Below are 13909 nucleotides of genomic sequence, written 5' to 3'. Positions count from 1 at the left end.
GGGCGAAGGAGGAAAAGAGGGAGGAGAGAGAAGTTAAAAAAAAGGTGTCAAAGTTTGACAGGAGCCTCTTCTGGGATGATAAGAGGTTAGAGTGTGAATGAACCAGGAGAAGATGGACAAGATGATAACGGAGACTGAAGTAAAAGGAGGAGGATAAAAATTACTCACCTCCTGCTCTGAGAGTTTCTTGCCGTCCTGCTCTGTGGTTTCTTTGTCCTCTGATGAACCCAGCAGAGACTCAGTCTTCTCTAAAACCCAGAAAACAACAACAAAAGCTGAAACTTTATGAAAAAAAAAAAAAACTATGGAAAAGCATTCATTCTGTCTCACAGTTGGAGGATTTCATTCAGCGCAGACACTTTGTTTCTGACCTGGAGGGACAGGAGTGCCGGGCTGCGTGGCGACGGGGCTGGCCGGCACAGGAGTGTTTGGATCGGAGGACAAACTCTCGGTCAGCTTCTTCAGCTCCATGCCGATGGGAATCAGATCTGGGGAGCTCAGCTTTCCATTTACATGCTCAAACTCCTGCACCTGTTGAGAAAAAAAGGAGATGGATGTGCATGTTTTCTAAAACGTTATAACAATGTTTGAGTGTTTAAAGGAAGCAGGAGGAGATTTTTCTCCAGAAAAAAAGTATTCACATATGTAAAGGACAAGATCATCAAAAAGATGGAAGTAACATGTTCACTGTAATTCACTCAAAATCAGGAAAAAAGTGAAACTAGCTACAGAAACAACAACGACTTTGACAGGATTTTCGTTCAAATCCAGAATACAACTGGACGGAAACAGGGTAACAAGAAGCACTGTGAATGGAAACTGTAGCATACAACATCGTAGATCTACGTTTGGTCTATCAGCCTTCTCCATCAAAGGCTGTAAACTCTGGAACACATTACCACCTGAAATGAAATTAATCTCAGACTTAAAATCGTTTACAAAAAAGGTGAAATGCTGAAAGCAAGCCAGAGCTGTAACCACTTTTAAATAGTATTTTAAAACTGAATTTAAACTGGTTCATAGCATTTGTATTGTTGCACATGTATTTAAATGTATCCTCATATAGTGTTATGGGGTTTTATGTAACTGAATGTTGTACATTTTGAATCTGCTTGTTTACACAAAGGCCCAATTGGGGACACGAGTTGGAAATTAGCAATAGCTATATACTCTTTATGCAGCACATCAGTTTCATGCTTTGTATTGAAACTATGTTAAATTGCATTGTCCCTGTTAAATAAAAAATTCAAAAAACTTGTTCTTATTTCTTTATCTGGGTGTACATCGAGCTAAAAAGCTACCTGAGTTAAAGTTTTTTTTATGATATCTGAAGCAGGAGTGTACCCAAAGTGGTTTGACCTACTTTCTCTAATCTCACAGAGCTCCAGCAGAAAAAAACTGGATATATCCAGAGGTGAGAGTCTCTTCAGTTGAATTTATGGGAATACCTTTTTCCTGACGAGAGACATGACTCCGATCCTGGTGAGAACATGCTGACGAGACAGTCCTTCACGGGGGACTCCATCGGCAAAGGTTTCTGCTCCGTCTGCCCCCGGCTCACACAGGTGTCTCATGAACAGAGACACGTAGGCCCTGAAGACCAAACAAGCATTTGTAGAGACACACACACCAAAACGGAGCGTTCTGAGAGAGCTGGTTCATACAGGGTCACAAACCTCCTCTGGTGCTTGATTCATGTTATATTTTGACCAAAGCACAGCACAGATGTTTCATTTACACCACAGGGGGACTGTTTGAAAAGGTGGAAAAGGGTATGATATGTCCTCTTTAAATAACATAACTCTAAATGTAAGAACGTTACTTGACCATTACCTGAACTCGCGCTCACTCTTCCCTCTCAGGTCTCTGACCAGCCAGTGGGAGTTGAAGGCATCCTGAGGGGGCATCCCCCAGCGCATGATGGCATTGAGGAAGGCTTTCCTCTGACGAGCGTTGAAGCCCAGGACCTGACAGGCGAGAGGAAGAAACACAGTGAGACAGAAAATGATGAGGGATAAAATGACTTGACTTGAGCTTCTAGTCTTCTGACTACTCAAAGCGCTTTTACACCGCAGGTCACACCTACACATTCAGAGGCTGCTGTGAGTCCATCAGTATTAACTTATCCATTCACACACATTCATACACCACAGATGAAAGCAGAAGGGAGCATTTTGGGGTTAAGCATACCTATTTTTACATTTTACAAGCATACCTAAAATAATGCCAATGGGTGTAAACTTTGGATTTAAGATCAGAGGATGTTGTTGGAAGTACCTACAACATGTCATTCTTACCTCAATACTGCCTCCGACTCGTGCCAGTAGGGGCGGCAGAGGTTTGTCTTTTTCCCCCTTCAGCTGTCGACGTGAATGTCTGCGTCCACCTACAAGAGAGAAAAAGACAAAAAAAGAGGGTACGGTTAGAAACCTGAGCAGGACAATTTGTGTGAATTATCACTGCAGAGTGTGTACTACAAATAAAAGTTTAATCCCTTTTGATTTTCCATTAAACTTTTGCCCCTTACCTTCAGGCCTCTCCTCGAAATCTTCGTCCTCGTCCTCGGACCCCACAGAGTACTCCGACTGATTGTCTGAAAGATCATCCTGCCATTCTGAGCCACACATCAAAGAGAAACAGTACATTGCATTCTGTTTGGTGGCCACCTGAGGGCGCCATGGCACTGCAGATTACTACAGACCACTACTGCTGGGCATGCACATGCTTCCTGTACCTCTTGTCAAAGTGAGGTGAGAGTCAAATCACTTTAAACTTAGAGAGTGCTCTCAGCTGCGATGGGCTCTGAAATCTTTACGCTCTAATAGTCCAATACTGTTGAACTGTGACAGTCAGAGGGCACTATTTAAAGTACAACTAGAGGGTATATGTGACTGTTTGAAACCCACTGTGAAGACTTAAGGTTCAAGAGAGCTTCAGGACTGGGGAAACACTCTGTGGCAGATTTAATAGAGGTCAACAGCTCTGCTTGAATCTTGAAATTTGTCAGAATTGAATCAGCTTTGTGATGAATGTCTGGGCCTTTTCTGCTCAAAGTGATAGACTCAAATTAGTCTGTATTAAGATGATGTCAGCAGCAGCTCATGATGTCATGAGCTGATTGGGTGGGTTGTTAGACTGTTGTGGTGTAGTAGTAGTGGTTAAAGTGGACATAATATGAAAAGTCCACTTTCACAGTGTTTTTGAACATATATTTGGGTAACCTGAGTGTCTACAGACCCACAAAATGTGAAATAAACCCATCCAGTCCTTTGTTTGTGGTCTGCATAAGTCTTACAACACAGAGAAATATGCTCCGTTTCAAATTTGCTCTCCTTGTGATGTCACAGTGGGATTCTGGTAAAAGAAATCCCCTCCTCTCCCCTGGTATCTCCACCCATGGACTCCACCTCCAGCCTAGAGAAATCTTTTGGGCAGGTCCGCCATTTTTATTCTCACTAGGGAAGGAGTCTACCTGGAAAACTCAGGGGGGTCTCATTGCATTTAAAGAGACACACACACCAAAACGGAGCGTTCTGAGAGAGCTGGTTTCTACAGGGTCACAAACCTCCTCTGGTGCTTGATTCATGTTATATTTTGACCAAAGCACAGCACAGATGTTTCATTTTCGACCACAGGGGACTGTTTGTGTTTATTGTGAAGGGTCATATCGGGTTATATGCACAGCCCAAGCACAAAGTGTATGAGACTGGCCTGTGAAACACCTTTAATAAGCAATAATGAATAAACCGGCCCATTCGTTACATGAACAAGAACGTGTCTCTCGTGTTAGTTTCTCTGAATATCTACTTGCGTTACCTTCATGCTGCATGCCGTGCCAGACAGAACAAACAAAGTGTTAATCTTTAACATGATCTATGTATCGGTGATTGATTAGCTGATTTGTGTTTTATCCTAACAGGCATCAGCTCCAGAAATGCGACTCTAAACACAACAATTAGCATCGACCTCTGCAGTCATACAAACAGCAGGAAAATCATTTGGAGAAGAAAAGAAGCTGATTGGTTCAACTAACAGGGACTCTGAACAGGGCCCAAATGAGGGGGTTTCCCTTTTGTTGAGAAATACTAGCTGCTCGTGTTTAAATAAAGACAGGGATGCCAAATCATGACACCAAGAATTGAAAGAAGAAAGATGGTAGTTCCATCCAAATTGCAGACAATGAATCACTTTATATGATCATGTTAAAGGTTAACATTTCAGAAATGTGTCTTCAGATATTATATAAAAAAACAAAGGCGTGTGCTGACAGAGCCTACCTTGGTCCTCCTGGGTCGTGTCGTTGTAGTTGACCTGCTTCCTGATGCGTTTGCCTTTGCCCAGGTTGCGAGCGAGGTCCTCCTGCTGCTGCTCGTAGTGATGGCGGAGGAGTTTCTCCCAGTAGTCAGGATCCACATTCTCCTCCTGCTTGATGATCTCCCGCTCGACCTCCTCCTGCACAAAGACACACACACACACACACACACAGAGGTAAACAGAGATGTTTCTGACGACGAGACAAGAGTTAATTTGGAGGATGTTAAAAAATAGTTTGTGTCTAATTATCAAATGAAGATATTCTTTTAAATCCATGACACGTTTGTGAACAGTTGATGCTTAATCTGGGGTCCTCTCTCTACATTTTCCTAAACATAACAGAGAGCTCTCTCCCCCCGCCCCCTCCTCTCTAGAGTCGGTGCTGACGCAGGTTGCCATGTGGTGGACACTGAAGCTTCAGTGTTTAGCCAGCTCTGCATCAGTCTGTAAACCTTTCTGCGCTCTAACCTCTCTCCATTTTTTCAAAAGCATCTCCAATATTGATCCTAGTTTGAGCACGTTTCTGCTCGTGGAGCTTGTTAGAAACATGCAGAGGCTTTTTAGGTTGAGTACAATCACTTCTATCTGAACCAGTTCCCTTGCCCGCTTCCATCGCTACAAAAACCTGTTGGTTTGCCGTTTGCCTGGCAAACCAAGGGGCGCCGTGTGGGGATGCCTTATAACTGCCTACCCTCTCTGGTTCAAACAAATCCAGAGCATTCAGGACCAGAATCTAAAGTTAGAAGGAGGACATACTGGCTGCTGCATTGTTGTCAGAGAAGCCAGCACTTCAACATAGCATGTTTCCTTAATGTCTGATCATATATTAAGGTCACTTTATGATTTCATTCAGTAGATATCTTACTGATTGCTCATTTAATGATTATAAAAGAGCAGGATAACAATCATGAAAACAGCCGGCTGATGACCGTGTTTGTATCCTCACCTCCCCGTCCTCCTCCTTCACCACGTACTGAGCCACCTTGAAGGAGCTCAGGTACTCGTTCATGTTCTGGATCTCGGTGTCTTCTGTGGCGTCCTGGCTGCGGTCCAGCAGCTTCGAGATTGCATCGTCATCGTAATGAATCACATTCCCCTCCTCGCCCTCTTTGTTGTCACCTGGTTGATGAGAGGTACCTTTGCTGAGAGAGCCTGTCAAGCCGACAAAAAACTGTTAGCCAATGCCTATAGACCCACATTCAAAACACTGAAATCTACAGACAGTGTTTGGATAATTATATGGATTCAACGACTTTAAAAACACTCGACCTGTCACCATTGTACTTTATGAGTAACTGACTTTTGTTAAAATGTTGAACTTCAGGAGGATGTCGTGATATAAAAAGACAGTTCTTTAAAGTAGTAGCTACAAGTATTGGCCTGAATGCAGCACAAAAAGGCTTCCTTAAAGGCAGATGTAAACATAAAAATGTCTCAAGGAAGGTCTCATTTTTTACGGCAGAAATGTTTGATAATGACGTAGCAGAGATTTATATGGAAGAATTAAGAGAGAGCTGGTGTGTGTGTGAACGTACCCATGGTTCGAGCGGCTTCTATTTCATCTTTGAAAAGCTCCTCGGTGCCAAACTTCAGGATATCGTCCAGTTCTTGTTTGGACATGGAGCCGGTTTTGGAGCCAAGACCGGGCCGCACGACCAGGTGGGTGAGCATCATCTTCCTCTTTGCCACCTGAGTGATTCGCTCCTCCACCGAGCCCCGGGTCACGAAGCGATAGATCATCACCTTCCTGTTTTGACCGATACGATGCGCTCTGCTGAAAGCCTGAGAGAAGAAAAAGGCGGGGACAGTTACAGGCAATCACGGCCGCGACTAAACTCATGCAATCGTCTTGTGAAGGGCTCTAAAAAAAAAGTCCTCTACTTGGATGTCATTGTGAGGATTCCAGTCGGAGTCGTAGATGATGACAGTGTCCGCGCTCGCGAGGTTGATGCCGAGACCTCCCGCTCGTGTTGACAGCAGGAAGCAGAACTGCTGAGCGCCCGGTGCTGCGACACAAACCAGGTGAGAGTCATTTTGAGTGCATGCATCCACACAAACTCCCACAGATAGATTTTGGATTAACAAACTCACCGTTGAAGCGGTCGATGGCCTCCTGCCTCAAGCCTCCAGTAATCCCTCCATCAATACGCTCATATTTATAACCCTCGAACTCCAGGAAGTCCTCCAGCAGATCCAACATCTTTGTCATCTAAAAAAACAAAAAAAAAAACATGGTGTCTGTAGTCGAGTCAAACTAGTCTGCACTTGTGCTCAATTAATATCTGATACGATGTCTGGAATATTAAACGATCTTCCACCCACTGACTGACATCGACTCCTGGATGGTTCAGTTTTCAGATTTTCATAGCCAGCAATCAATCAAAGTTAGGCTTACAGCCCAGACTTCAAAAAAATATATATATTCATCTGTTACCTGAGAGAAGATGAGAACTCTGTGTCCTTCGTCTTTGAGCTTCTTCAACATTTTCTGAAGCAGCGTCAGTTTCCCCGAGGACTTCACCAGCTGGTTACCATCGTACGAACCGTTTGGCAACACAGGAGCCTCCTGCACACACCCAAAAAAAAAAAAAAAAAAAAGCAATCAAATCCTGTGAGTGAAATCAAAAGCAAAGAACGACTACATTCTCAAGTTGGTATCTCGCTGATATCTTGTGTGGAGCAGCTTTGTTTTACAACCTTCAACAGGCACTTCTTCCGTCTATTAACCCTGACATGTATCTGTAGAAGGTTTTACCCGGTGTGATATTAAACTACGCTTCAGTTTGCTGCCTTACCACAGCAGCCACAGGGAACAGGTAGGGATGGTTGCAGCACTTCTTCAGGTCCATCATGATGTTCAGCAGGGACACTTGGTTCCCTCCACCTTTGGAGTTCAGAGCCTCAAAGTTTCGCGTCAGGATGAATTTGTAATATTTCCTGCAGGTAAAAAAAAAAAACTAGTTTGAATCTGGGAGAAAAATTTGGCAAATTTCTAATTTCAGTGTCACTTTTGGGAGCAGCGGTAGCTCAAGTGTGTCTGTTTCACAGTCCAGTGCTTACTTCTGCATCGGGCTGAGCTCCACTCTTACAATCAACTCGGTCTTTGCCGGCATGTTCTTGAAAACGTCAGCTTTCAGCCTCCTGAGCATGTGAGGGCCGAGCAGATCGTGAAGCTTCTTGATCTGGTCCTCCTTTGAGATATCGGCAAACTCCTCCAGGAAGCCTTCCAGGTTACTGCACAGACGAAGAAGAAGAAGAAGAAGAAGAAAACGTTAATCGGTGAAGAAAGACTGCATGTTTAGCTCTGCAAGACGTGTCCATATTTCAGTCTTAGACGGGACTTGTTTGATTCGCTGGCTTTCAGATACGGGTAAGACGGAGAGAATAGAATTGGGAGCATGATACAGATTTATAAAAGAGAGAGGAAGGACTTACTTGAAGCGCTCTGGGGTGAGGAAGTTAAGCAGGTGGAACAATTCCTCAAGGTTGTTCTGAAGAGGAGTCCCAGTGAGCAGCAGCTTGTAGTAGATCTTATACCCGTTCAGAATCCTAAAAAACTGGACAGGACACAATGTGCAATATCACATACCAGCCTTAAAAAGAAGCATGCAAAACATCATGAATACAAAGGATAAGGATATGTTTGTACTTGAACATTTCAGAGTCATATCTGCCTGCTCCTTTCCTGTCTTTGTGTCACATGATAACACCCATGCTGCCTCAGGAAACAAGCTGCATTCAGTGCCAGAAATGCATTTTTTATTTGTACTTTTTTACCTTTGACTGATTGTTCTTGAGTCTGTGGGCCTCGTCCACCACCAGGCAGGCCCATGTGATGGAGCCCAGAATGGCTTGATCAATCGTGATCAGCTCATAGGACGTCAGCAGGACGTGGAACTTGATGGGAGTATCTTTCTGTAAAGGGGGAAAAACAAAAATCATCCAAACACATATATATACATTATGTTGATTAATTAAGATTTGAGAAGGAGGAAACAGATATATCATATTTCTCATGTCCTGCAGTATTTATTCATGTGACATATGATCTCATAATGAACCTGCCTTTGTAACAGAAAAGTTTACTCGCCTTCATGCGGAACACTTTGCGTCCGCTCTTCACCGCGCTGTCTTCAAAGGTGAACTCGTTCTCCCTGATGATCGCCCGGCTGTCTTTGTCCCCGGTGTACGTCAGCACGTAGAAATCTGGAGCCCACATCTCAAACTCCCTCTCCCAGTTGATGATGGTGGAGAGCGGCGCACTCACCAGGAAAGGCCCCTTCGAGTGACCCTGACAGAGAAGGAGGAGGGAAGGCACATGACGAAGCGACTCTCACATCACAGGTGAAAGATAACTACTTACTACTCAGCAAAGTGTGGCATATTCTAAGAGTTTAAGAGAAGATGCTCATTCCCCCGCCCTCACCTCCTTATAGAGCGAGTAGAGGAAAACGATGGTCTGCACCGTCTTCCCCAGGCCCATCTCATCAGCCAGGATGGTGTCCGTGCCCTGCGCCCAGGAGAACCTCAACCAGTTCAGACCCTCCAGCTGGTATGGGTGCAGCGTTCCCCCGGTGGCGTTGATGTACCACGGCTGGTGCTCGAACTTAATGGTTGGCTGTTGATATGAGAATACAGATTTAATGTGAGTCATCAACACATTTTGGGGGGAATGTAGTAGGGGATGACATGCGGGAAGGGAGCCACAGGTCGGATTTGAACCTGGGCCGCCCACTTGGAGGACTACAGCCTCCATACACGGGGTGCGCACACTAACCACTAGCCACCAGCAAATGGAGATTTTAGACTCTATTGTCCCCTTGGGGAAATCCCTTTTCACAGCACCGCTTCTGTCCAACAGACAATAACCTACAACATTCATTCTCAAACCGTGGTCCCGCGTACATCCCTCTTGTGGTACGCTGGGAGTCTCTGATTGTTTTATTTTTTATAAATGAAGTTGTGCAAATCAAATTGTTGACAAGCAAAGCTGTGATTGCAAACTGAGGAAAATTACCATTCAAATTGTTTGCATTCGTGGATCCAAATGGGAAATACTAAGAGAGAAAACGTGCAGCGGATACGTCGAGCAGCGCAGCAGAATCTGAAGTCGACGACAGTGAACCCAGCAGAAGTGCAAGAGGAGATGTTAGCGGGTGCCAGAGAAGCTTCAGCACCCGCTAGCAACAAACGACGCAAGACAGTGAGATTTTAATGTTGGATGTTATGGTGGTACTAGAAGAGCCAAATATTTTCTTGAGGTGGTACTCATCCTGAAACGTTTCAGAACCACTCCCCTAAAAAGGAACCGTACATACACAAAACACAGAGTGTAAACAAAGAGCGTTAAACAACACTCTGTCTGATCAGCGAGGCCGTTTGTTCAGGGCAGCTCTAACGGGATCAGGATCAACCCAAGGTGAGCCCTTCTGCCCCTCAGTGCTCTGCACCTCCGTCCTGAGGGGGAGTGGGCTAAAGGTGGATGTTTAGTGGATGTGTGATGTCCTCTTCTATTGAGGTTGTAAAGCGTGTCATGTCCTGTTGTTGAGTTCTGATAGGTTGGCTGGCCATGATGCATGTGAGTTTGGCCCTATTTTATTCATTTGTGATGTACATCAATAAGAATAAGAATTAAAACACAGCACCTTGCTAAGTCATGATAACTAGAGGCTTCGTGCTGTTTTGGGATTTACAATATTATCAGGAGATCATCTGTATAAGCCGATATTTGGATTGGCCTCAAATTAACACTCCTGCTGATATGACAGACGGATAAGATGATGCTGATAAGATGGTGCCAATGTGTTAAAACACTGTAGGAGCTGAGATGCCCTTTGTGATGGTCATGTGGTCAGCGTGCAATAATTTAAGCTAACCCATTATCTTTTGTTTAGCCGGGGCCGGGTAGCGTTAGCAGCAGGCTAAGCTAGTTGCCCCAGACTTCCCTCTCCCCAGCGTCGTTTTTTCCAGCTCCTCCTGGGGGATCCCAAAGCGTTCCCAGGCCAGAAGGGATATTTACTGTAATCCCTCCAGTGAGCTCTGGGGTCTACCCCTGGCTTTGGTGTCCCCCCCCCCCCCGTTGGATGTGCCCAGAGGACCTCCAGAGGGAGGCGACCAGGAGGCATCCTGATCAGATGACCCGAATCAAATCTGAACAAATTCTTCATATGTAAGAGATATTTCATGGTTAATTGATTTCAAAGTATGTGGAAGTTATATTTACATTATCCAGAGTATTTACAGATTCATATAGTGACGCTAATTTATGAAGTGTTTAAATGCTTACAATCATAATTTACAATGGACCAGTTAGATGTATGAAATGTCACTATTGAGTGGAAAAGCTTCCCACTAATTAAAACCAGTGTAAGTCACTTTGATCTTAGGAGGGGAGTAGTTTGGAGTTAACTGGACTTAATTAAGACGAGCAGAAAGTGGGGCTCAGTGTCCTTTGAACTCTCTTTCTCTCCATCTTTTTTTTGTATAATTTTGGAAAATATTGGATTATTCTGAATCTGTTAATCTGAAAATATCTAACTGTTCATCTTGTACAAGAACAACCTCTTTGAAAACTGTTCAGAAAAATTCACTTTCTTCTGCAGTCTGACCCCCACAGCTGGATGTCAGGTGTTAAAACAGTCCATCAGTTTGGGATTACTTATGGCTGAGGCTTCATTCAGTGGAGAGCTACAAACATATTTAATGTTTTAAATACTGTTTAACAAAAGTTGAAGTAAGAAACATTGTCTTTCACGTCTGTATCTGAAGCTTAAAAAAAAGCACATCAAGATAAAAATTCCAGTAGAGGAAAGATGTGACGGTCACTGTCATCTCATGGAAAAGAAGAAGTGCCCATGAACGGGCAGCAACTTCATCATTCTGTCAATTAGTGCTAACCAAAATGATGCATCCCCTAGAATGCTTTGAGAGATTTACAATAAGAAAACTGCCGATAACAACTCAAACCTTCTGTGAATTTAAACCACAAACTCACGTCTATGATGGGAGCATCAGGAGGGATTTCTCTTTTCTGATGATCTTCCTTAAGCTTCTTTCCTTTCCTCACCACCAGGGGGCGTTGGTCCTCCCCGAGTATCTGCTCCCTTTTTTCAAAAAAAGGAAAGAAGAAAAGCGGGGGGTGGGGGGGGGTGGGGGTGTGTGTGTTAAGTCTCCGACATCCTCGAGTCCACACCACAAAACAAAACAAATTGGAGACACTTTGCATCCTTGATTGCTTACATACACAAAAAAGATATACACAGAATGATTCACATCCATATCTATAGAACTAAAAATGTGAAGAAAGAAAATTCACAGAGTACAATAGGTAGAAAATTGACTTTTCAATTTCGGGAAGAAAACTCAATTTTCACCTTTTTTAAATGTAACATCTCTTAACTGTTTAAATTTAGTACAAAATGCTGCAGCCAGACTACCAACCAGGTCCTCCAAAAGGTCACATATCACTCCAATTCTGTTTTCTTATTTTTTTATTCAACCTGTACTTAATCCCTTTTTAAGATAGGACAGGAAATATTAGGAGGAGAGAGAGGGGGATGACGTACAGCAAAGGGCCGAGGTGGTGAAAGGTGCAAATGTAAATACAGTCATTTACTGTATTGTGTGTAATCTAAGTAATAATTCATATGAAAGAGTAAAAATAGTACATCCAATGCATCGAATCAAGGGAAATACAACCTTTGAGGAAGAGTGAAGGAAGTTCAGGAGTGCAAAAGTCAAAGACAGTTATTTAAATATAAAGTGTTTAACAAGCTGGCTTCCCTGATATTTCCAAATAATGAGTTCAATAATGTTGTGGGATAGTTGACAACAAACCTGTGGTCCCAGTAGGAAGCTTTATGACCGTCATATTCTGGGACGTCGAAGTCATCCACCTCCCAGGTGCACTGGTCGTACGGCAGGTCTCTCCACTTGATCAGGTAGTGCACATCTCCATCTTTATCGAAACTGCAGGACAGAGGAAACCTTCAGGGAGGGCAGAGAGGCTTCATACTGAACATTCATTCATTGTGTTTTCAAGTCGTGTTTTTTGAATGTGCCTGTGTTTTATCTGTGCTACGCCTGCCTGCAAAAAACTGCCTTTCATTGTTCTTATAGCAATGACAATAAGGATTCATTCTCTGCTAACTCGTTGACTTTGCTTATTGGGATATGTGACTACATTCATGTACTGTCAGACTCAGTCCCATTTCTAATCTCAGAACAGAGTTACGAGAGCTAGTGGTGAAATCTCCCCCAACTGTTTACCTGATGAAGGTCTAGTATGGAAACGTTGCCAATACATTTTTGTTTGCAAGTTAGACAGTGTGCGGGAGCTTACCTTTAAGTTTTTGATGGACACATTTCTCACCTACGCACCTGTCTTATGAAATGGATGTGTGAAGGTTTTTATATATTTTGAAATCTTCCCCTATGAAATGGGACGACCCTTCAAGACCCTGACGCATCATCAGTAGCTGCATTTACGAAAACAACCATGGTAGAATAGACATTCTGGGAGAGTTCTCATAACACTCAGTTTGGAGTGATCCTCTGAAGCATCTCTGTTTAAAGGACCTTGGAGCCCTAGCACTTTACCCTACGCCTCCGTTCCAACAAAGAATCAGGACACCCTTCCCCTGGAAGTAAACCTGCAAAATGTACTTTTAGGGCTAAGTGGTAGGTGCAAGGGGGACTGAGACTTAGAAAACTACTCACTTAGAGAATAAATCCTTTGACGTAACCTATTGTCATTCCTGTAAAAGCAGCTAAAAATCACTTCAACGACCCGTACACCTCCAGGACCCTGAGGCTGGGGGTGGAGTCTATGCGTGGAGATACCAGGGGAGAGGAGGGGCTCTGCTGTTTTTATATTTTCCTTTGCTTTATTGTTTGGCAGCAGAACACTAAGTCGAATTCCTTGTACATGTAAATGTACTTGACGATTCTGCTTCTGGAGTAACTTTTTAGTTCACTTTCAGATCCTTTGTCTGAAACACTTTTCAGGTTGTATAAGGGACAAAAAAAAAGGTTAGAAACATTTAGTGAACACTTCCTTGCTGTACTTTCAGGAGGAGAAAATGTGATTTGAAACATCCAGGGAACATACTCTTAAATGTGCTGCGCTGTGGGGAATAATCTGCGTGTATAAAGCGATAATACGGGGCAAGTAAAAGGCAAGATGACAGCCAGCACAAACCACACTGAGCGCCGGCTTACCATCAAGACTTTCAGCCTGAAAAGAAAAAAAAAAGAAAAAGAGCCCTGATGTGAGAATTAGTGTACGCGTGTGAGCAGCCACCTGTGGTTGACGATCCTGTGTATCACCATCCACTCTGGTTTGATGCCGTAGCGGTAGAAGCGCTCCTCCATCACGGCGTACTGGGGGTCTTTGCTCTTCCTCTTCTCGTTGTTTAGCTCCTCCTCCCCGGAGCCGTAGTCGAACGGCGGCGGCTCGTCCATGTCGTTCTTCCTCTGGTAGTTCCGATACATGACGGTGTGATACAGCTCCAACTGTGCAGAAAAAAATCAATTCTCTGTGGTTTTTTTTTGGGTTTTTTTTTCAGTTTCATTCAGCACCACCTCTGGCTCTTTC

At 43.7% G+C, this 13909-nt stretch overlaps 1 protein-coding gene across 1 annotated transcript in view; it reads right to left on the bottom strand.

Annotated features, from left to right (window-relative positions):
* chd5 (chromodomain helicase DNA binding protein 5) overlaps window positions 1–13909 on the bottom strand; it is a 50999-nt gene that overhangs the window by 10019 nt on the left and 27071 nt on the right. Inside the window, exons 11-31 of the mRNA XM_065955061.1 lie at window positions 13616–13827; window positions 12151–12282; window positions 11309–11417; window positions 8741–8932; window positions 8405–8605; window positions 8092–8229; window positions 7750–7871; window positions 7375–7548; window positions 7110–7251; window positions 6749–6880; window positions 6406–6523; window positions 6196–6320; window positions 5850–6096; window positions 5261–5466; window positions 4278–4452; window positions 2528–2614; window positions 2298–2386; window positions 1834–1967; window positions 1449–1593; window positions 372–531; window positions 169–248 (exon numbers count right to left, since the gene is read on the bottom strand). Coding sequence (XP_065811133.1) covers window positions 169–248; window positions 372–531; window positions 1449–1593; window positions 1834–1967; window positions 2298–2386; window positions 2528–2614; window positions 4278–4452; window positions 5261–5466; window positions 5850–6096; window positions 6196–6320; window positions 6406–6523; window positions 6749–6880; window positions 7110–7251; window positions 7375–7548; window positions 7750–7871; window positions 8092–8229; window positions 8405–8605; window positions 8741–8932; window positions 11309–11417; window positions 12151–12282; window positions 13616–13827 — 3120 coding nt within the window. The remainder of the gene's footprint in view (window positions 1–168; window positions 249–371; window positions 532–1448; window positions 1594–1833; window positions 1968–2297; window positions 2387–2527; window positions 2615–4277; window positions 4453–5260; window positions 5467–5849; window positions 6097–6195; window positions 6321–6405; window positions 6524–6748; window positions 6881–7109; window positions 7252–7374; window positions 7549–7749; window positions 7872–8091; window positions 8230–8404; window positions 8606–8740; window positions 8933–11308; window positions 11418–12150; window positions 12283–13615; window positions 13828–13909) is intronic.

Source organism: Labrus bergylta, chromosome 5 (genome assembly GCF_963930695.1).
Source record: "Labrus bergylta chromosome 5, fLabBer1.1, whole genome shotgun sequence".
NCBI lineage: Eukaryota > Metazoa > Chordata > Actinopteri > Labriformes > Labridae > Labrus > Labrus bergylta.
Note: the sequence above shows the minus strand (reverse complement) of the source record. Positions and strands in the feature narration are given on the sequence as shown.